The sequence below is a fragment of the Anoplophora glabripennis genome, unplaced genomic scaffold (assembly GCF_000390285.2).
Source record: "Anoplophora glabripennis isolate ALB-LARVAE unplaced genomic scaffold, Agla_2.0 scaffold143, whole genome shotgun sequence".
NCBI classification, from domain to species: domain Eukaryota; kingdom Metazoa; phylum Arthropoda; class Insecta; order Coleoptera; family Cerambycidae; genus Anoplophora; species Anoplophora glabripennis.
The window spans coordinates 120,023-141,038 of record NW_019416225.1 but is presented as its reverse complement, the minus strand read 5'-3'; the positions used below and the strand labels follow the sequence as shown (position 1 = coordinate 141,038).

The following is a 21,016-nucleotide window of genomic DNA, read 5'->3' as shown; positions in this document are numbered from 1 at the left end:
TTTTATTTTGTGAATGACAAAAATAACTAATATCTCTGTCTAATTTCCCCGCTAAACATTACGATTTACGAATTAGTTGGGATCATTAAACCTTAGGCTTTGTAGGACATTTTCTGAATATCATTTTTGTTAAAAATTACTATAATATGTGCATTTATTCAAGTAATTCAATTTGACAGGATGCTCCAGGAAAAATGTTTATGATTTATATAAATTAGTTGAATATTTTTATAATAAAGTAAAAGTGGGTAACTATGTAACAGTGATGCAATGATTTATATTTGACCTTGAATATGTTTAACTTCACAAGATAAAACTGAAATTGTAAATACTATTTGATTTGAATATTATACATATACTTTATTTTTCAAACTGATTGATAAAGTTTTATTAAAAAAGTTAATTACAACATATATGAAACCACATTTGAGCATTGCAATACAGATTAAGCCTTTATTGGAAAATATACTGATCATATTTATAAAAGGTATTGAAAAAAATACATTTTGTTTAATTAGTTTAAAACAGAGTAAAAAAACACGAGAGCTAAAAATAGGAGTAAGTACATGTTTTTTAAAAAATGTTCTGAGATGATGTCAATAAGTTTTTTTTTAAGTAATTTATATCGGTTTGTTTAGTTTTATGAGTTAGTATGCGCATACATTCATTAAAATGATTCGAAGCACTATTTAGACTAATTAGAAGTTGTTAACATACAGCTGCAGTGAAATATAAACTGATTGAATATTTAGTGACAAGAGTGCTTCTACAATCGTTAAAAATGTAAGTACTCCACTTTTTTTTTACTAAATATTTATTTAAAACTGTATTAATTACAATAATTTTATATTAGCTTTTAATTACACAACTTATTGAACATTGTTCAACATGAATCACTAAACAATTATTTAATTTAATTCAAGGGGAAAAATATTTTTGAAATAATTAATCCTTACAAATTGTATTTTATTATTTTATAATTCTTACCTGGTATACAGGGTGTTTGTAAATAAGTGCGAAATATTTAGGGGGTGGTTGCCGAAGTTATTTTGTGAAAAAGAGTTCAGAGATACAAAGTGCTTTTTAATTTTTTATTTATTTTTATTAATTATTTCAAAGAGTTTTAAAGATATTGACTCGAAATTTGAAAAACGCTTTGGAGGGATTAATGCGCATTTTTTGGAGTGATCCGAATATTTCTACTTGCACCAGTGGCGTTCGTGCGAGAATACCACAACCTTTTTTAATAAAAAAATGAAACGCCACTGACTTTTTCCAGTTTATATATTTTTTTAGAAATCCTCCATCAATTATGAATGAAATTGGTCACTCCAATTTTTTTCGTAGGATGCACCGTTTTTGAGGAAAAAAATAAAACATGTTTCATTGCAAGTTGTGTATTTTTAATTTTTTAATTTCTATTTATACATTATCTAGAAGGTTGCTGTTAATATTTTTAAATAAAATACAACCATCAGATTTCGAGTGAATATCTTTAAAACTCTTTGACATAATTAATAAAAATAAATAAAAAAAAATTAAAATTTAAACACTCTGTGTCTTGGAAAATATTTCGGACTTTTACAAACACTAAGACAAAAGTTACAGAATTTTGTATTATATATTTTCCAATCAACATTTCTTTTAACTTTTGTTATTCTTTTTATTTCTTTTGTTATTTTTGGCAGTAACTCATTCTATACTTTATTTCAAAGTATATAAGAAAACGTTATTTTCTTCTAAAACTAATTAATTTATTATTAATTACCCAATTAATTAATTATTACTAATTATACAAGAAATATTCAAGCAAAGGGAAAGAAATACAGTTGACACATCATTAACTTTATATTTCAGGAACGTGAAGGCAATTCTTACATTCTTGACCTTTGCTCTAAATCCGTTTTTCGTCAAAGGGTACTGCATACTTACAACAATGGAATTGTCCTGTAGAGATACAAACTACACAAATTTCATACAAGCTTTTTACGCGCAGTCATGTAAGACAGATAATATATCTTCATCTCTAACAATTACTTTGGAGGACTCAATTTTCTACCAAATAAAACACTTTCCCAACTTGCCTTTATCTGTACAAAACTCCACGACAACGTGTCTAACTATAAAAAGTTCTTCAGTGGAAAGTATAGATAATAAAGCGTTCCAAGAACTTACTGATCTGAGACGTCTAGATCTAAGTTACAACAAATTACACAATATTCTTTTCGTCCACGGTTTGTCGCCTGTTTTGGAGGTGTTGATTCTAAACAACAACAACATCAGCTACGTAGACGAGGTGTTTGGAACCCTCAAACACCTCCTACGTTTGGATCTCAGCTACAACCGAATTTCAATCTTAGATTTTTGCAGAGTCTTTCGAGTGCAGCATCTAAATTTTACTCATAACAGAATCGAAACCTTAATTCCGTCGAAAGAATCTTTTAAAATATATGAATTAGACCTGAGCCACAACAAAATCACAGCTTTTAGTGAACTTGAATTAAATTTAGCGTTTCACTTGTTAAATCTTAGCCACAACGAACTGAAGTCTCTTGTGCTACTTCGGAACGATAAAAAGTTTCTTGGTCTCTCTGCAACTAATGTCAGCCACTTAAGAGTAAATAAAATTGTAAAAATAGACGAGTTGGATCTATCATCGTCTACAACTTTTTTGGACTTTGGTAACATTAACATTATACCTACACAACACTTGTTTCTAAAGAATAGTAAAATAGAAGTTTTAAACAGATCAACGTTAAACATCTTTGATAACTTTTTTAAATTTTGGCCATACGAGCCTAGGATAGACTTGTCAAATTCCTCTGTGAAGGACATATCCCCACACTACTTCAAAAACCTTCGAACTTTTTCTCTAAATCTAAGCAGCAATCATATAGCTCTGATAAAGAACAAAGTATTCCTGAATTCATCAATAAGGATTTTAGACCTCTCTAGTTCTAATATAGAAATAATTGAGTGCTCAGCATTTGAAAATTTGGTGGCTGAAGTGATACGCTTGAAAGGAAATAAGTTAGAAATCGTCAATGATATTTTTGATGGGGTCAACGTAAAGGAACTGGACTTATCGTTTAATTTATTCAAGGTCATGAAGAACCACTCGTTTGTTAACTGTCGTGGTCTAGTCTTCTTAAATTTGGAGCGTTGCCTTATTGAAAGGATTGAACCAGAAGCTTTCCTAGATTTAAATGAACTACAACATTTAACACTAGCCTACAACAAGCTTCTTATTTTAGAAGCGAATAGTTTCAACAATTTGCCGATTAGAAGACTCATCTTGAAGGGGAATAAAATTGATACTATCCGGAACAATGCTTTCACTAATCTAAGTAACTTGAAGGAATTGAATTTGTCTAAACTGGGCTTGCGTAACGTAGAATCATACGCTTTTTACAACTTATCTCGCGTTGAAACGATTGACTTGAGTTACAATAATATAGCTATAATTCCCCATTACTTGTTTATCGATGTGGACAACCTAAGGACTGTCCGTCTTGAAGGGAACCATATTACCACCTTAAACCCTTTCTCAAGTCGGCTGAAATTGAATACCCTTTCCATAACCCTCAAAGGAATCTTTAAATCCAGTCAGATCTTGAATTCTAACATCAGATACCTTCATATAAAAGACTCAAAAATCGATGTTTTGCAGAGCAATTTCTTCGATGGTCTTTACAACCTAATGGAACTTCACTTCAGTAATAGTCACTCGTATGTGGCGACTGGTGCTTTAAACAATCTTTTCAAATTGAAATATTTAGACTCCCAGTCGTTATTTAAACATATGAAAACTATAAAGCAACACACTTTTAAGGATTTGTTGTCTTTAGGGCACCTGGATCTTTCGAGGCTTTCTTTGCTGCATCTAGAGGAAAAAGCTTTTGATGGTATGACAAAGCTTCAAACCTTGCTGTTGAATAACAACAATTTGACTGAATTGCAAGGAGATACTTTCTACGGTTTGGAGTCTTTGAAAACCTTAGATTTATCTAGTTCTAATATTGGTATGTGTGATGATAAATCATTCGTTGGATTGAAGTCTTTGGAGGTTCTATACTTGCAAAATAACAGTTTAACTGCTATTGAATCCCAATTGGTATTTGGAAGCCTGAGCAGTTTGTTGGATCTCCATTTGGAACACAACAATATTTCTTCAATAGACATGAAATCATTTTCTGGTCTGAAGAAACTGTTACGTCTACATTTACAAGGGAATAACTTGGAGGATATACCTATAGGAGCTTTCCAATATTTAACAACGCTGAAAGATTTAAATTTAAGCAACAACTTGATACAACTTTTAAAAACCGGCGCTCTTTCGAATTTGCAGAGCTTGGAATCGTTGGATTTGTCTGATAATGAGTTGGTTAATCTGGATTATGTGGATATATTCTTTTCATTGAAGCAATTACAGACCGTCCGTTTCGATGGAAATCACCTGAAACAGTTCGATTTTAGAAGGTTTCTGGTAAATTTGAAGAAAATCAAGTACGTAGGAATATCTTACAACAAGTGGAAATGCGATACTCTCTCTTATATGATAGAAAGTTTTAATAACAGGAGTATCGGATACAAGCCAGATAGACCGGTGTTCGATAACGATAATATAGACGGTGTAGGGTGTGTAGATTTATGCAAATTTGTGTATTGCCCTCCCGAAATTGTTGAACAGACCTTACATAATTATTAACGTGTCATAGATTAACCATATATTTTTATTTTTGCATACTTTCCACCGCACTTAATGTTTTTAATTGGAATTAATGAATGAATTAGAGCAGGTGGATGTAAATGTATCTATTTTTTTGTAATAAAACAGTTTTCCTTTTTCTTTTCTATTTAATTAGATTCTATTACAAAATATTAAATAAGTGAAACAAACTTAGAAGACAGACGTTATATATTATGACTGCTTTAGTTGCGCCATCTATTAATAAGAAGCTCAGTTTAAAATATATTATTGTTGTTTTGTAGTATTATTAGTACTTTTAAAATTCGGCTGAAAAATTAAAATCGGACCACCTCCAACGCATCCAGAAATATTGCGAAATAGTGCACCAAAAAATTAAAATTCCAATTGTGCAAAAACTAATTATCCGACAATGCCTGCTTTTCTGCTGTTTTTCTGGGTTTTCTTCGTTTCTAATTATCCGATCGGATTGATCGACCTCTCGTTTTATTCGTAATTCGGTTATCTACAAATTGTCTATAGCAATCAGATTGCTTCGTTAGTTTAGGTTTTATAACCAAAAAAACTAAAAAAAATACGTTTTTTGCATACAAATGTTTATAAAAAATTAATTAAAGGTAAATTGGAGTCGGAAACAGGAACGGATTTTTGAGGACCTATTTAAGGGGGCGTAGCTCCAATGTTTATATGAGAAAAATACTATTTTTGGCAATAAAATCAAGTGGTAAATTATTGGACACTAATTATGAAATAAATTATTTGAACTGGAAATAATGAGTATTACTTTTATTTAGCCTGTTTGAAAATTTACAATTGCTTGTACTATCATTACAAATTTAATAACAAATTTCGTTTTATGGATTAAAAAAATGACATTTCATTATAATTTACATTGCAAAATAAAAATTTTTCAGCAGCAGAATACGCGTAATATGTCAGTGTCAATATTTTCGAGAAAAGTTTTTTCCTATTTGTCAGTGTGTACCAAAAGTTTGGTCCGTAATTACGCGAGAGCTCCAAAGAAGCCTGCCCCGCGCATGAAAAAGGACAGTAAGTCAGAAGAAGTTGCAGATGATCAAAGTACCACCAGAGAAGGTCTAAATGCGTTACAGCAGGTATCTAAGAGGATACTAAGCTACGGAGGACAGGGTAAAAAACAGAGACACGTGCAGTTAAAGAAAAAACGTATGCGGAGAAGGATAAAAGGAGATAAGAAAAAATAGTGTGTAATTAGGGACTTCTGTTTCGAAGTAAATAATAAACCTAAAAGTTTATTTTTGTCTGATTGAAAAGAACGTTTTCAGAGTAAACCAATTTTTTTTAACATATCCCAACTGCTTTGTGTCTGTACCTCTATCTTTGTGTCATGTCAATGTCACTTCTCACGAGCATTAGATGCATTTATTTTAATTTTATAATCCATAACAAAAGCTTGCCATGTAGTTACCCCAAAATATTAAATCCTTTGCTACAAATAAAGAAAGAGAGTAAGGAGGAAATTACGGATTATCGAAATAGGGCCAGATCTGCTCTAAGGAGGATGAAGCAGCGGCTGAAAGAGATCCAGGCCTATGGATACGGCGAAAAACGCAGGTACATGATATCAAGCCTTCTACGCATCAAGAGAATGTTAAACAAGAAAAAGTAAATATGCTGTAGCAGATCTTGCCGATTCATCCTAATTTCTAAGTCAGTTGTTAACATAAATAAAATAAAATCTCCTTAAATATAATTTACTTCGTCATTAACTGGGGCGTACTCTTTGTCCTTGTGCTTGAGAATTATTTCCCTAATCTCCAGGACAAGCAAAAGTATGCCGGTTACAATTATTATGAAAAGGAATATTTTGAAATAGAAGTAGTTTAAAATGACGTACTCTGTCCCGTTTATATTGTAAACTAACTTATACGGGTCATATTCCGACGAGTACACGATTATTATAGTCGTACTGGAGATTCCGTAGAACTCGCTGTGAACCTCCAGAGTTATGGTGTCGTAGAGTACTTCGCTTGGATTGACATTTTCTCTCACGAATGCGGAAAAACAAATGGAACAGTTATAGTTACAGCCTGGGCCGATGTCGGGCACTGTGAAATATTTACCCTCATCTGCAAAAAATGGGTGAGTTATTTTATCATTCTGTGATTGCAAAAATGGTAATTTAAGTCAAGTTAAACGAATAAAATTGCTGCTCTGAGCTTGAAGAATAAATTTTATGTTTACCTGCAATCGCTACTACGTTGAAGTTATATGGATAGCAATTTTGTAGAGTTATTGGTCCATCTAACAGTTCGATGGCACGGTCGACAACTTTTGCCCTGTACACAGATTTTTCAAAGTAAATTGGAGGGCCTAAAATCCCATAGTCTTCATAATCCACCTGTAAGTAATATTTTCACTTGAATTATTTCCGATGGACGAGTCGCAGGCGAGGGAAAATTTTCTAGAAAAATGCGCGATTGAGGAAAAATTTCCGGACATTAATTCAAGGACGTGGGGATTTGGTAAGAAAATTTTACAACAAAAATTTATTTAAAAAATTTGACATGTTTCATTTTGAAACTTATTTCGCCAAAATAAAATTGGCTTGACAGGTAGACATTGTTTGTGGTGCATGACATATTTTTTTCTTCTTAAACGTCACATAATTTAATCGCATTTCACGCGTTTTTTTACATTCAAAAATGGCTCGTTTTGGAAATGAAAATTCCGAAAACATAAAAACAACACGTTCCTTTCACTTTAGTAATAAATCAGACATTTAATTTTTGAATTCAAATATTTACCTTTGCAATACAATTCACTTAGTATTACTAAAATAGAAGGAAAGTAAGTTTTTGTAGAAGAGTGATGTCAATAGCAGTTTATCAATGATTCTTAAAAAATCATAACTGCAATCAAGTAGGCTTAGGCTTGTGATGTCAAAATCGTCTGCGCTATACGTCACGTAGACAGTCATTTTCTCTAGCTTCTAATTGCTTACAATTAAATCATGGCAGTGAACAAACAAAAAACTAATTTAAAACTTTATAGTATATGTAATTCTTGCACCAAAATAGGGGACATTCTTATGTCTCATAACAATTTAAAGTATTTGCCATATTTACTGAAAAAACTGGAATCAGTCCGCATCAAGAAAACCTTTTCGCAGCTATTCAAAAGATTTTGGAGGAAGATTTTTTTGTGCTAAAAAAATAGAGCTTTCTTATGCCATTTTCATTGAGACAGGGTATTAATGTCACAATTAAAAAAAATATATGGACAGCGTGATTCCTTAGACATTCAGTGAAAATTTCGCACATCTTGCGTCGACCTAAGCATTTTTTATGAGGTTTTAATAAAAAAGAAAGAAACTTCGACACAGATTATTTTAGTGTTTTACAATTAGATGAAAAACTTAACGAATTAAAATGGATAAATAGAAAGGTATTTAGTAATCACTTTTGTTATCGGCTCAATAATAATGACAGATTTGGGACTGACTTATCAGTGCTAAGAAAACAAAACAAAAAACTTCCTTAACAGCCAATTGAACAACAATCGGAATCAAAGGCGGAATTTGGCCTTTGTTATCACTTTTGTTTTATTATTTAAACAACAAACCATTCTAATATAATTTCCTTATCATTCATTCATATTTGAGAAAATAACGAATAAAAGCCAATAAATAATACAATTCTAGTATGAACAATTTGGGTTTGCTTGTACTTTTTTATACAATTGGATAGAAAGTATGATAAATAAAAAACAACTATCGAAGTGGTAATATTAAAAAAAACAAATAACTAAAAAGGAAATTTGCTATGGGGGTTAATTAAAATCGATTCGTTCTTATTTAGACGCTTTCTTTAAAGTAGGAAAAGCTTATTAAAAAACTGTACTTACTGTTGATGCTAAGGAAATTCCCACAGTCGTTAAAAAAATGTAGAACAACATTTCGACTGTACAATTTGGCACCGAAAATAGAATAGCCATTGTCGATAATGACAGATAAAGATTATCTAATCTCGGATAAGGTGAATATGAAGCTGATAAGATTTCACATTTTTGATTCGGTACATAAAAATTTCTGTATTGCTGTAAATATCTTGTTATTCTAGTACTCTCTTTCTATATATCTCTCTATTATTAACAATATTACTTGGAAAAAGCAATTTCGATAATTTTTATGGAAAATGAAGAGTACCTACTTTATATTTGACAATATGTGTGTATGTGTTTGATAAATATATATATGTAGATGCAATAATACAAATGGATAAGTCATTTTCTCTTAGTTCCAATATTGAAATGGTAATAAATACAAGGTGTGCAATTGAAGTTTTCGTCTACCTACTTTTATAATCGTAGGATTCAGTAAATATAAAGTTTAAAATACATTCGTATATTTAAGAAAATATCACGTTGACTAGGTCATAAAGCAAGTTAGGGTCGAAACAAATTCACAGTGAATACTGTAGACACTGCGTGTCCCTTTTCTAGAAACTATCCCAAAAATACTCTCTGTATTCAGGGTTCTACAATAAGTAGTAGTACTTTGCTGCAATTTTCTTGAAGATAAATATCATTTTGATGCATATACTCCTAATGTTGTTTCGCATGTTTTAAACAAAGAAGTGCAATGGTACTTTGGTATTGTACTGATCGTTAGACTATTATCTATTTATTGGGACAATATACCTCAATAGCTGTAATCAGTCATCTATATCTAGTTTATAATTACGTTATTTTGCAGTTGGCATCTCTCTATTTGATGACGAATATTTTGAAGAAAGAATATATTAAGAAAAAGCATACTTGACGGGAATTTATACTAATCCTCCCTAGAATCCACTGTAGTACTACTACTTTAATAAATATTAGACACAGTAGATATTTACTTACACGTATTAATATTACTTCAGTATGCCACCCCTACGCAAACATTAGGGTAATTGAATATAGTTATTAATATTTTCCACGCAGTCATGAAGAACTTCCTGCGGGTTCAAATCATGGCACTGACACGCTATTTAAAACGAAGCAGTATCATGCCTAAACGCAGCGAAAGTTACCCATGCCTGTGTGAAATCTCCAAACATATTCTGGTTTTGGCGCGCACAGCAGGAATCCTGCCTATAAGGTCCCTGCCGGGAAAAGGCGTAAGGGGCTGTTCTTTCGCAACGTCGAATTATGTGATTGCTTATTCCGTTGTTCTCCAGATTGTTTATTTTGCGTATTTTTTCTTTGTCTACTCAATCCGGTGGTACTGTTCACAGGACAAATCCTACAAAGACACTGACTGGTGAGTAAGACAAGAAACCAGTTTTTTTAGTGTTCTGTTTGTGTCAAAAACTGGTGGTAAAAAATATACAACTGTAGCAAAATTTCTCCAATTTTTGTACCAAAAAATCATGAATGTTTATCGAATAAATGACTAGTGGCTAGTTCTTAAGCAGAACACTCTATATGTATAAAAAAATCAAGTTTTTGGCTATACTTGTATAACCCTCATTTTTAAGGTATTTAATGACAATGGGTTATTTTATTACTGATTTGGATTCCATGGTAACATTACTAATAGGAGTGATGAGAAGTAAAAGGGTGTGCAGAATCCTCGAAAAACTTTCCAAATTGGACAGCTCCATAGCCAAAGACAAAGAACTAAAAACCAACGTAACTCGCGTTACATTGCTGGTCCTGCTGTATCTTGGTGTAAAAATTGGTTCATTCCTCCACAGCGCGCTTTTCCTGTCAACCTTTAAGTCAGGCCTATTCTCAATGAGCTGCTCTTGTTTAGGTAAATTGTTTTTATACAAATTAGCGTCACGTTGCATCTAAAATAACGTTTGTAGGATCTCCCATTGCTGTATTGGTCAGAGGAATTACAGTAGTCTTTCCAACGGTAGAGATTGCCATAGTGTATATGTTTGTGGTACTAGTCGAAGCAAAATTTGAATATCTGGCTGAATCGGTGGCCATCACAATTGAGAATATGGGTGGTGAGAAAGATTCTTGTGGTCTTATCTACATCAAGACACCGACCGCGAAGAAGGAGACTCAGGTAAAGAAAGAGGATATATCGGAGAAGGTAAATACAGGGCTACCACAACAGATAAATGATGAACTTTCTTTTGTAGTCTCTAGACCGTCTAGCTGTTATGCACTTGGAGATATTCAGTGTAGTGAGCGAAATAAATTATTGCACTGGGTTCCAGCTTCTCATAGGACATTGCTCTAGTCTGTACACCATGATTTATTATCTCTATCGCTACATTACCTTCACCATAGACAGATACACGACCAGAAGCTCAAGACTCTACTACGTTCCGTCACTCTTCTACAGATTAGTAAAAATCATCGGGTACATGATTTTGGGACAGCGCTTTCACACGAAAGTAAGTACAGAATTTACTTCTACTTGTTAGAAACTGTATGTGTATGCTATTATTATTACGAAATTATTGCTGTATCATCCTGGAAATTCTTATTTTCAGAGTCTTCTTCCTCTTAAGACTCTACAGAGAATTCGCATAACAAATTTACCTTCCCATGTTCAACAACAGGTTAGTGATTTTATAACTGCTTGCTCAATTTTAGTAATATGGTATATACGTATTTCTTTCAGATACAGACACTGATGATGCAATGGAATGATAAAAAAGCTTATTTAACAGCATGGGGGATTGTCAACTTTGGCCCTTGGCTTCTTGCCCCAGTGAGCATGTTTAATTGATACTATACTATACTATTCTTAATATTATACATTTAAAATTCATTTATCCAACACTTGTATATAATGATACTATAATTTCTTTGGTTTTAAAGGAATAATGTGGCCTATAAGTCACTAGTGAGTTATAAGTCATAAGTCACTAGCAAGTTATAACTTATAACCCACTAGTAACTTATAGAGGTCATCAAAATGTTTGGTTTATTTTTCTAGTTTTTATTAGAAAACCAATTTGAAATAGTAATACTAACAAATAACCTAACATGCTACAAACTTACAATTTACCTACTTATATAACATTAACATTGGTTGAAAACGTTTGTGCTTAGATTTTAGAAATGCCACTAGTCTTCCGAATTTAGAAATTTCAGTGTTCTTGTAAACTCTCAAAGTTGACTTCAATATGGAATATTTAGTCCACAATGTGGATGGAGCTAATTTCTCACTTAAATTGAAAAAATAAACCAGCAAGACATCTTCATTTACACCTTTCACCCCTTCTTTGATTTTCCAATCTTGAGATTCCTTCAGTTCTTTGTTGTATATAGTATTGTATTTTGACATCTCCGGAATGATGCCTGCAGTAGCCGCATTAGCTTTTTCTAAAATTTCAGATCGCCACAAAAGTGACACTTTTAATTCTAATAAAACAATATACTGTTTTTTACAATGACAGATGATTGATTAAACTCTCTCTTTTTTAGATAGCTGGAAATATTATTACATATCTACTAGTAGCACTGCAGTTTGATGATACATCAATAGAGGATGCCAATGCGACGTTAGCTATGCAATCTATGATATAATATGTTTAAATTATATTTCGAAAGTTATCTTTTCCTCTCTTTCACACCAGAGCAATGTATTTGAATGTGTATCACAGTTTCGAACAAACAAATAAATTTAAAGAGTTGTTTTTGTGGCACTTAAATTTTCCTAAATCCCAAAATGAATGAAGTATTATAGGTATATCAATATTTGTCATTTATTGTATTAACATTGGCATAATTAATTTCGTTTGAGATAAATTTTATTTGACTGTTTTGACAGAATCAGTCAAGAATCAATGTCAAAATTTTTAGTGTCCAGGAATACGCAATGAATTGAATTTAGTATTAATTACAAGAAAACTATTCAAAATTAATATGTGGAATATAAAATAACCTTCAAATTATGAGCCTTTCACTTCTAAAACTGTCGAGCACCAGAGTCCTGACCAAAAACTTCTTAAAAACCCTAACCAGAAGGCCATTCTCATTCGAAAATTCTCCCCAGGAGAGAAAAATTCGACAGATCAATCTCCTCGGGACAGCAGGTATTGCAACTATTCTAGTAACGTCTTACTTTCTGATCAAGAAAGGAGGTCAAGATGAGAAAAATACATCAGCCACCCTCCAAGAAACGAATAAGGGCAAGATCAACAAATTGCTCGAAGGCACTTCTTCAATGAAAGTCATCGATCCCAGAGACAAAGAATACACGATCAGGGAGAAGTACAACTTCATAAACAAGGTGGTGAAGCAGTGCGCGCCAGCTGTGTTCTATCTAGAAATCCGGGATCCTTACAGGAAAGACTTGGAGACGGGTGAACCCATCATAACATCGAACGGTTCGGGTTTCGTGATAAGCGAGGACGGGTGGGCCCTTACCAACGCCCATGTGGTGCTGAATAAGCCTCAGTCCACCATAACAGCGGTCATGAGGGATGGTTCATCGTATAAAGTGAACGTAGAAGATGCTGATATGAATCTTGATCTTGCGCTGCTGAAACTGGAGTGTCCGGGGAAGTTACCAAGCCTTCAGTTTGCGAAACCTGGAGATACCATGGTTGGAGAATGGGTTATAGCTTTGGGAAGTCCCTTATCTCTGAGTAACTCGGTCACTGTTGGCATTGTAAGTATATTTTTTTAGATGCATGCCTTCACAAAATAATTGAGTACCTATAAGGTACTAAAAAGTAGGTCATTATTATCGTCATCGTAGGACGTCATTTGATTGGAAGCAGTTGCTGTTTTTCATCCACTTTATAATACCCCAAATTATTTGGAGCCTTACGGCATCTGTGGAAACCGAATATTGATTTATAAATTTCAGTCTCTAGACGACTGTGGATAACACAACACTTTGTGCTTTCCTCCGCTAGATGGGAGTGCATTGAATTTACGTTTCTTGTATTAGCTGAACTATCTTAATAGTTCAATAATAGATAAATAAGATCATCTTTAGGTAACGTTATTCTTTCTTTGAAGTACATTGAAGACTCAAAAATTGAAGATATGAGTAGAAATTAAGAATACCTTTTTTTCGGAGAAGTTAAGATTCATCAAAGATAAGATATAATTTAACTGAACAAATGTGTATTTGTAAAGTTTATATAAATGTTACTGTTTTTTCAGATGGTAAATAATTTGAGCGAAAGCTGTTACACGTTTTGTCCAATATCATTGCTTTTTTATCGATTTCAGGTGAGCTGTGTGAACAGGCCGGCGGAAGACTTGGGATTGAGGAATTTCTCGATGACATACATCCAGACCGACGCCTCGATCACGTTCGGAAACTCGGGTGGGCCCCTGGTGAATTTAGACGGCGATGTCATCGGAATTAACAACCTCCGGTTGACTTCCGGTATTTCCTTCGCCATTCCCGTGGGTAAGTCTGCAATTTTTAAATCGCCTCGACCAAATGTACAACGTGGACCGATTCTGGTATACACGTTCTTCAGAATAAGTTCTTTATTTTAATTTATGATTGCGTTTGATGCATCCACCATGAAAGTGTTGTTGATTTTGGAATGAAATCTTTATTTTTCAGAATATGTCAGGAAGTTTTTAGAGAACAGCAAGTACAGGGTCAAAGCTGGAAAAAACTCTGGAGTCCTGGGGAAGACCCTTTTTGGTATAACGACAATCTCCATCTCGACAGACCTCTTGACAGAAATCATGGAGGAGTTTAAGGTTATCCCAAATGACGTCAGCGAGGGCCTTTTCATCTGGAAAGTCCTAGAAGGGACTTTAGCGTCAGAGTAAGTGAAATAATAAAAAATAACCTTCATCTGGTATCGACTCGATGCTAGTTTTGTTGGCAAAAATTGTGTTAATGTCTTGGTACAGCAACTCCTATACTAATTGCAATTGAAAGAATGTGAAAACTTGTTGAAATGTTTATTTTAAGTTCATAAACTAATGTAACTTCTTAAGAATCCTTATTAAACAGAGTGTAATTAAAATGTTAATAAAGAGGCTTATTTCAAGTAAAGGGACTGAAATATACGTATTTTAACTACAAGAGGACAGTTGATCTGATTGCTTTAGTTTTTGTTGTCTGCAAATGTATGAGTACCATTGGGATCGCGGTTATCTTAAGAGATACAACGTCAAATTAGAGCAAAGTTACAGAATTTGATGACTTGGCGAAGGGAAATTTTATCTGAGACTCGGTTTAGAGATTTTTCAACTTCGACTCAATCTATAATTTTTTACAGATGTGGAATGGAAGTTGGAGATATTATAACTCACATCAACGGCATCGCTGTAAAAGATCCTTCAGAATTGTATCTTTTATCCAGTCCCAACGAGGACATTGAAATTAAATTGATACACAAGGGGCAGAAGAAGATTATAAAACTGCACACATAATACTCCTGCCGAGTGAATAAATTGACAATATTTTATATGATATGTTTCTGGAATATTTGTTAGATAAGTAAAATAAGCACGCATGCTGTAGTTTTTATTATTTGTTGTAAGTACTGTTTGCCAATATCAATTAATCAGTCGTTTTTAAAAAATATTGACGTTCAATAAAACAAGCTTGTGTCTGGATGTGGGTATTATAATTTTTCCTTATGCTGACATACTAGGTGACCTTAATTTTTTCTGTGAACCAAGTAACGAGCGTTCAAATAAAAACGTGGTCGAAGTTGGCTCTGACACATTGGACGTAGGGAGTAGCTTATAGCGACCAACTTAACCTCATTTCTCAACGAGCTGTATAGCAGCTGTCAGTTTCAATAACGTTAATGACTATATAACTTTATTTTAAAGAATAATCGTGATAACAATAACAAACAATTAAAGGAGCTGCGGAAAGTGTCCCCCTCCTTGTTATAACAATAAATTAAAGCAGCTGCTGAAAGTGTCCCCCTCCTTGTTCCAAGCACTTTTCACACCTGTTCCTCAAAGAATTAAAGACATTTTCTAAGATGCTCGGGGTATTGTTAATTTCACGAATCTTGTCTATAAGTCGAGCCTGCAGATGGTTTAAATCAGGAATAGGCAGTTCAAAAATAGTGTTTTTAAGGTAAGGCCACAAAAAGAAATCACACGGCGTAATATCACATGACCTCGGTGGAAATTCATGTTCAGCATTGAGACTTATTAGTCGATTTTGGAAAACTTCCCTCAACATATTCATCGTCTCGCCTGCCGTATGTGCCCTTGCGCCATCTTGTTGAAAGTAAAAGTTTGTAATTTCGTTTTCTTCCAGCTGGTTAACAAAAGGAGCGATAATTTCTTCTCTATACCTTTGCGCAGTAAGAGTACCATTAAAAAAAATAGGTCCATAAATCCTCCTTCGATTGAGAGCACACCAAACTCCAATTTTTTGAGCGTGTAGAGGGCCCTCGACAAAAAAGTTATCTGGTTTTTCAGAAGACCACATTCTCATATTCTGTGAGTTTACGTAACCACTTAAATGAAACCAGGCTTCATCAGAAAAAAAGGTGATATTATGAAGTTCACCGTAGTTGTTTAAAAACCATTCACAAAATACAGCCCGTCGCGGAAAATCAACTTCATGAAGTTCTTGCTGACAAGTTAAACGATAGGAGAACAAACGCAAATCTTTTTTTAACACTGTGTGGCAGGTACCGACTGATACTCCCACCATTTGTGATAAAACACGTACAGAAGTTCTTGGCGCATTTTCCATTATTTGTTGGACATTTTCTTTTAATTCTTCAGTCCGCTTTTTAGGTCGGCCGCTTCCTTCTTTTCTTGTTACACTGCCCGTTTCACGAAAAACATTAACACAACGCTGAACTGCACTTTGAAAAATTTTGTACTCAACAACGCCGGGAAATTGATTTTGAAATTCTATGAAACATTCCTCAATAGAATACTTCCATATTCCATCAATCTTGCGTCCATTTCTAAAGTAGGACTCTATGATAAACACTTTTTGTTCTTGAGAAAACACCATTTTAAACGCTTTTTAAAACGAAAATATTCAAATTGATAGCGGCGATATAGCGCTTTGACAGATGACGTTTAAGTTCATTTGCTATACGCTACGCCCTACGTCCAAATTTTCAGAACCAACTTGACCACGTTTTTATTTGAACGCTCGTTATATTATTTTTGTATCGAACAACTCTGCCACGGCCTCAATCTGGAAAAACTAAACCGCTGAAGTAAAATGTCAATCATCGGAAAACGTGCGGTAATAAAGCGAGTCCGATACACACTACTTTAAATTCCGCACAAAGTTTACTTGCGAAGAAGATAAAATATACATAAAGCTGATTGATGATTTTCTTTTGTGATTTAAGAGGCGCTTTATTTTTTCGAAGGTCCAGCATTATAAATAATTTACAATAAGTATAATACTTTATAAATAACCACCGTACACAAGTTTTATGCTAGTTTTAGCGGGATGTGTTTATTTTTATATCAGCAAGGTGTTTGCTGTTCCGACTTTTATTATTCGGTGCTAAAATAGAATTGCAAATTGCCGACATAAACAGATAGAAGGGAAATATTGCGAAAGCGGGCTGTTTTCGATGCAATCCAGGTCATAAGATTCATCGCCCAGCTGCAAAATGTACGGCCCAAGAAATATACGTGCGCTTAGCTTGGAGCGGCTCAAAGATTAGCAATAATTGAAAACACGTATTTGTTTGTGTCCGAGGTGAAACGCGTAATTGGCGATTCCAGAAATCTCGGTGTGATGGCAAATACTGCAACGAACGAGCATTGTTTTCTTTACATCATTAGGTTGTGAAGGTTTATTACTATTTTTTAAGGAAATTGGTTAATTGTGTTTCATTTTACTGAGTTTAAATTTGTATCAAAATAGAATTTGATTCTCTAATTTAGTCAAAAATGTATTTTTGAATAACAGTTTGGGACAAAGTAAAAAAATTACATTTCTCTCCATTTTGCAGCAATGAGATCATCGTTTATACGATGGTTTCCTACCAGCCGAGAGATGAATGGCCTTATTATTAATTATAGAAATGGAATACTTTGTTTTATGGTTGAAATAACTAGAGTTCGCTACACTGCAAATGCATTAAACTGGCGTGTAATTATTGCCAGAAATAAAGCTCCGTTATGACCAGACGATCTATTGGTATGGCCAGATAATTGTACAGGGTGTTTTTTGAAAAAATTCATCCATTGAATACAATAACCAAACAAATGTCAGTTTATTAGTATATTATTGAGGCATTATAATTAAATCATTATCAAGGTAAAAAATACTTCTGAGAGCAGGCAGACAAAATCCTAATACATCAGACAAAAGGTCAAAATTTATGTTTTTTAAGTATTCTGAGGGCCGTATTCCGTTTAACACCACTATCTACTTCTATTTGTTTAGACGATGTATTAAGATTTTGTCTAACACACTGTAGAACAGAATTTTCCTACTGTTCTCGGTTAACTCTGCTATAAATTTTGCAAGAACCATAAGCTGGATTCTGGCTTCTCTACACGCAAAAAATTTCTTGCCTCAAATCTACAACATTTTATTTTAAGGTATCGCACGTTTATAAAGGATGATTCAGAACTTATCCAAAAAAAAAAAAAAATTCTGGATGTACAGGGGACCCTTACAAATACAATTTTGTAAAGAAAAAATCAAAAAGAACAGTTCCAAAATGATTTAAAAATACACTTCTGCACGGCACTGGAAACTGGTCCACTGTAAAACCTGACCTCACACAATGCGACCGGCATGGTGGTGTGATAAAAACGGACAAAAAATTTCGCAAGGAAAGAAATATGTAAATAGAATTTTATCGCACCTATTTTATATCGGTAAATTCAACTGCTTTTGCCTTTATTAACTAATAAAATTAATTTGTGTTTTTAAATAATAAACTCATTTGACATAAACAATTGTTCAAAATTTTATCCACCATTGTGTAAACACATTTGGGTCCGTTGTACTCAGTTTCTACGAACTAACACAAATGTTGTCTTGCTTCACCATAACACAAATGCTTCACCATAAATTAAAACGATATCCATCAACGACGATTGCAAAATATGATTTCCGTATTCGGAGTGGCTCTCCACGCGCATTGCAAATGACGCTAGAGACTACAGTTGTCCAGCTATGTAGTCGTTGAATGTACTATAACTTCAATATTTTTTTTCTCGGAAATTATAAGGATTTTACAAAAATTTTTTTACGATATTGACTCCATTTCTCATGCCGCATCTATTCCCAAATTTTTTTGGATAAGTTCTGAATCACCCTGTATATACGCAAGAAAATATTTTCTTCCTTCAAAAAAATTATTTATTTATTTAAATACTTTAAATTTCTACCTAGACCAGAAATATAATTTCTTACTTTAAAAATAGTAGTCCACAGTACAACCCCCTCCCCTCTCCCCTGGACAGTTGATTACCACATACTTTATAACTCGCGAGGAGTTTCGTTTTGACAAGTGTACCACACTTTTCCTCTGCGACTTTTTTCGATTCCTCCGCTTTTCCACTCGAAAAAATTCAAAAACATGGCAATTTCCCAGGGTCTTGAAAAGTCAAGACCACATCTTTTTTTTTTAGCTTAAGTTACTGGAAATTTTGTTGCAAATCCTGATTTACATTTGTCCAACATTGAAAATCAATTACCACATAGGTGATTTTTAGTAAAATTAATTGTAAATAATTAATTCAGTCAAAAAGTACTGGAAATCGGAATTTTCACGAGGTATGATAAATCGATTCGAGACGGACAAAAATAACACACAATAGAATAGTGTTTTTATAAGCAAAAATTGTAATGTCCGACTACGCCATTCTGTGACCTGCTACAATTTTCTTTCAAGAAAACATAAGTTTGATTGTAATATGCTCCATTTGTCTTGAATAATTCTTACATTAATACTAAATTTTAAATATACATATATATTTTGAGAAACTAGTTTTGAAATAAATATGTCTGCAGTTTATGATGAACTGTAAGAGATATTGTAGCTAAAGTACGAGATAATAAATTTCAAACCTATAAAAGATTTGAATTAAATTATATGTATTTACAAATAATATAAATTCTAAGGAAAATTATAGATTACAGCAAATATTTCACATAGTTTGACGAAAGTATATACATTTAAATATGGAGAAGAATTTTACTATATTTAAATTCTTATAATATTTCAATTTTCTACTAACCCATTTTAATTAAATAATAATATAAACTGTCAAACAATATCAATGCTGTCATGACCATATAGTGTAGGAAAGTACCGATGGTCTATCACAAGTTACGTGAGAGCGATAAAGTAAGCCGTAGAAATCCATGTGATAGACAAGGATGGCTATAACGAAGGCGTCTAATAGTCAACGCCCATTTCGCCCTTCCACAAATAAGANTGTGTTTATTTTTAAAAATAAAAGCAATTTCGTTTTAAGTGAACGAGTGCACGGTCTAAATACGAGACAAAGAGATCATTACTTTATTCCAAGTTATAAATATAATGCAACAATTAATTCACCTAACTTTTTAAGCAAAAAAGTTTTTAATAAATTACCAGTACATATTAAAAATATAAACAATTTAATCTTGTTTAAAAAACAATTAAAACTTTATCTTCTGGATAGATGCTTTTATAACTTGAGCGAATTTGTATGATCTCTGCCGATTCATTCGTTTATTTTTCGTTTTTTATTCTCCCTTTTTTTTTAACTTAGTTTTAATATCATTGTGACTATTCCTATACAATGTATGTTGTCAAAAGGAAAATAAATTTATTATTATTATTATTATTATTATTATTTAAGTAAAGAACCATATTTGATTTGTGTTAACACACTTCTAACACTGTTAAATGTTTGTTTTCAAAGCCTTATCAGAAATAACGCTGGTATTTTGAAAATTTTATATTTTCCGCAAATCTACACAAAAAATAATAAGTAAAACATATATTTTTAGCCCTCTTTCCGTTTTTTGCAATAAAAAGCTTAACAGTAACCCTAGAAAATGGACCAATTTGAATCACCCGGCACTACAAAGACGTCGACCCATATTCTATTGCCATTTACCTCCAAACAAATAATCTATATTCATAAACAGGAGCGGCAACCGGTGGGAACCGTTACCCGTTTCCTTGCCGCATCGGTTGCAACTTCAGACAACTCCAACAATGACAAAACTTATCCCATGCCTTCGCCATTGAAAATCCCCGCCGAAACAATGCATTTTCCATCGGTCTGCGGCACACCTCGCGGAGGAATCATACGGCGAGAGGTGAATGTCGTTCCGTAAATAACCGCGGGACCCGGCGGGCATCTACCGCGTCGAACTTCGGCGAACACCGCCGTCGCGACGCTCCAACTGGGCTACCGCCGTCAGTACGCACC

The 21,016-nt window shown here is 33.3% G+C and overlaps 4 protein-coding genes across 4 annotated transcripts; 3 read left to right on the top strand and 1 right to left on the bottom strand.

Annotated features, from left to right (window-relative positions):
* The first annotated feature begins 722 nt into the window (after positions 1-722).
* LOC108914973 (chaoptin-like) lies at positions 723-4,751 on the top strand. Its single transcript, XM_018720910.1, has 2 exons — positions 723-783; positions 1,858-4,751. Coding segments are annotated over exons 1-2 (2,853 nt in total). The 5' UTR covers positions 723-781; the 3' UTR covers positions 4,709-4,751.
* A 1,674-nt stretch (positions 4,752-6,425) lies between these two features.
* On the bottom strand, positions 6,426-8,675 carry LOC108914972. Its single transcript, XM_018720909.1, has 3 exons — positions 8,594-8,675; positions 6,932-7,088; positions 6,426-6,816 (listed from the first exon to the last, which is right to left on the bottom strand). The coding sequence occupies exons 1-3, from the start codon at positions 8,642-8,644 to the stop codon at positions 6,431-6,433; spliced, it is 594 nt and encodes a 197-aa protein (XP_018576425.1). The 5' UTR covers positions 8,645-8,675; the 3' UTR covers positions 6,426-6,430.
* A 1,219-nt stretch (positions 8,676-9,894) lies between these two features.
* Positions 9,895-12,308, top strand: LOC108914977. The gene is made up of 7 exons (XM_018720917.1): positions 9,895-9,992; positions 10,210-10,487; positions 10,543-10,751; positions 10,828-11,085; positions 11,185-11,253; positions 11,316-11,405; positions 12,125-12,308. The coding sequence occupies exons 2-7, from the start codon at positions 10,217-10,219 to the stop codon at positions 12,224-12,226; spliced, it is 999 nt and encodes a 332-aa protein (XP_018576433.1). The 5' UTR covers positions 9,895-9,992; positions 10,210-10,216; the 3' UTR covers positions 12,227-12,308.
* Positions 12,309-12,593: 285 nt separating this feature from the next.
* On the top strand, positions 12,594-15,234 carry LOC108914966 (serine protease HTRA2, mitochondrial-like). The gene is made up of 4 exons (XM_018720902.1): positions 12,594-13,313; positions 13,886-14,069; positions 14,232-14,442; positions 14,902-15,234. The coding sequence occupies exons 1-4, from the start codon at positions 12,594-12,596 to the stop codon at positions 15,053-15,055; spliced, it is 1,269 nt and encodes a 422-aa protein (XP_018576418.1). The 3' UTR covers positions 15,056-15,234.
* The last annotated feature ends 5,782 nt before the right edge of the window (positions 15,235-21,016 follow it).

Coding starts and splice junctions, on each gene's coding strand:
- LOC108914972 (XM_018720909.1), bottom strand. CDS start 8,644: ATGTTGTTCTACATTTTTTTAACGACTGTGGGAATTTCCTTAGCATCA. Junction 7,089..8,593: donor GAATTTCCTTAGCATCAACA/GTAAGTACAGTT, acceptor TATTACTTACAG/GTGGATTATGAAGACTATGG. Junction 6,817..6,931: donor CAACGTAGTAGCGATTGCAG/GTAAACATAAAA, acceptor CATTTTTTGCAG/ATGAGGGTAAATATTTCACA.
- LOC108914977 (XM_018720917.1), top strand. CDS start 10,217: ATGACAATGGGTTATTTTATTACTGATTTGGATTCCATGGTAACATTA. Junction 11,086..11,184: donor GACAGCGCTTTCACACGAAA/GTAAGTACAGAA, acceptor TCTTATTTTCAG/AGTCTTCTTCCTCTTAAGAC. Junction 11,254..11,315: donor CTTCCCATGTTCAACAACAG/GTTAGTGATTTT, acceptor TATTTCTTTCAG/ATACAGACACTGATGATGCA.
- LOC108914966 (XM_018720902.1), top strand. CDS start 12,594: ATGAGCCTTTCACTTCTAAAACTGTCGAGCACCAGAGTCCTGACCAAA. Junction 13,314..13,885: donor ACTCGGTCACTGTTGGCATT/GTAAGTATATTT, acceptor TATCGATTTCAG/GTGAGCTGTGTGAACAGGCC. Junction 14,443..14,901: donor GAAGGGACTTTAGCGTCAGA/GTAAGTGAAATA, acceptor AATTTTTTACAG/ATGTGGAATGGAAGTTGGAG.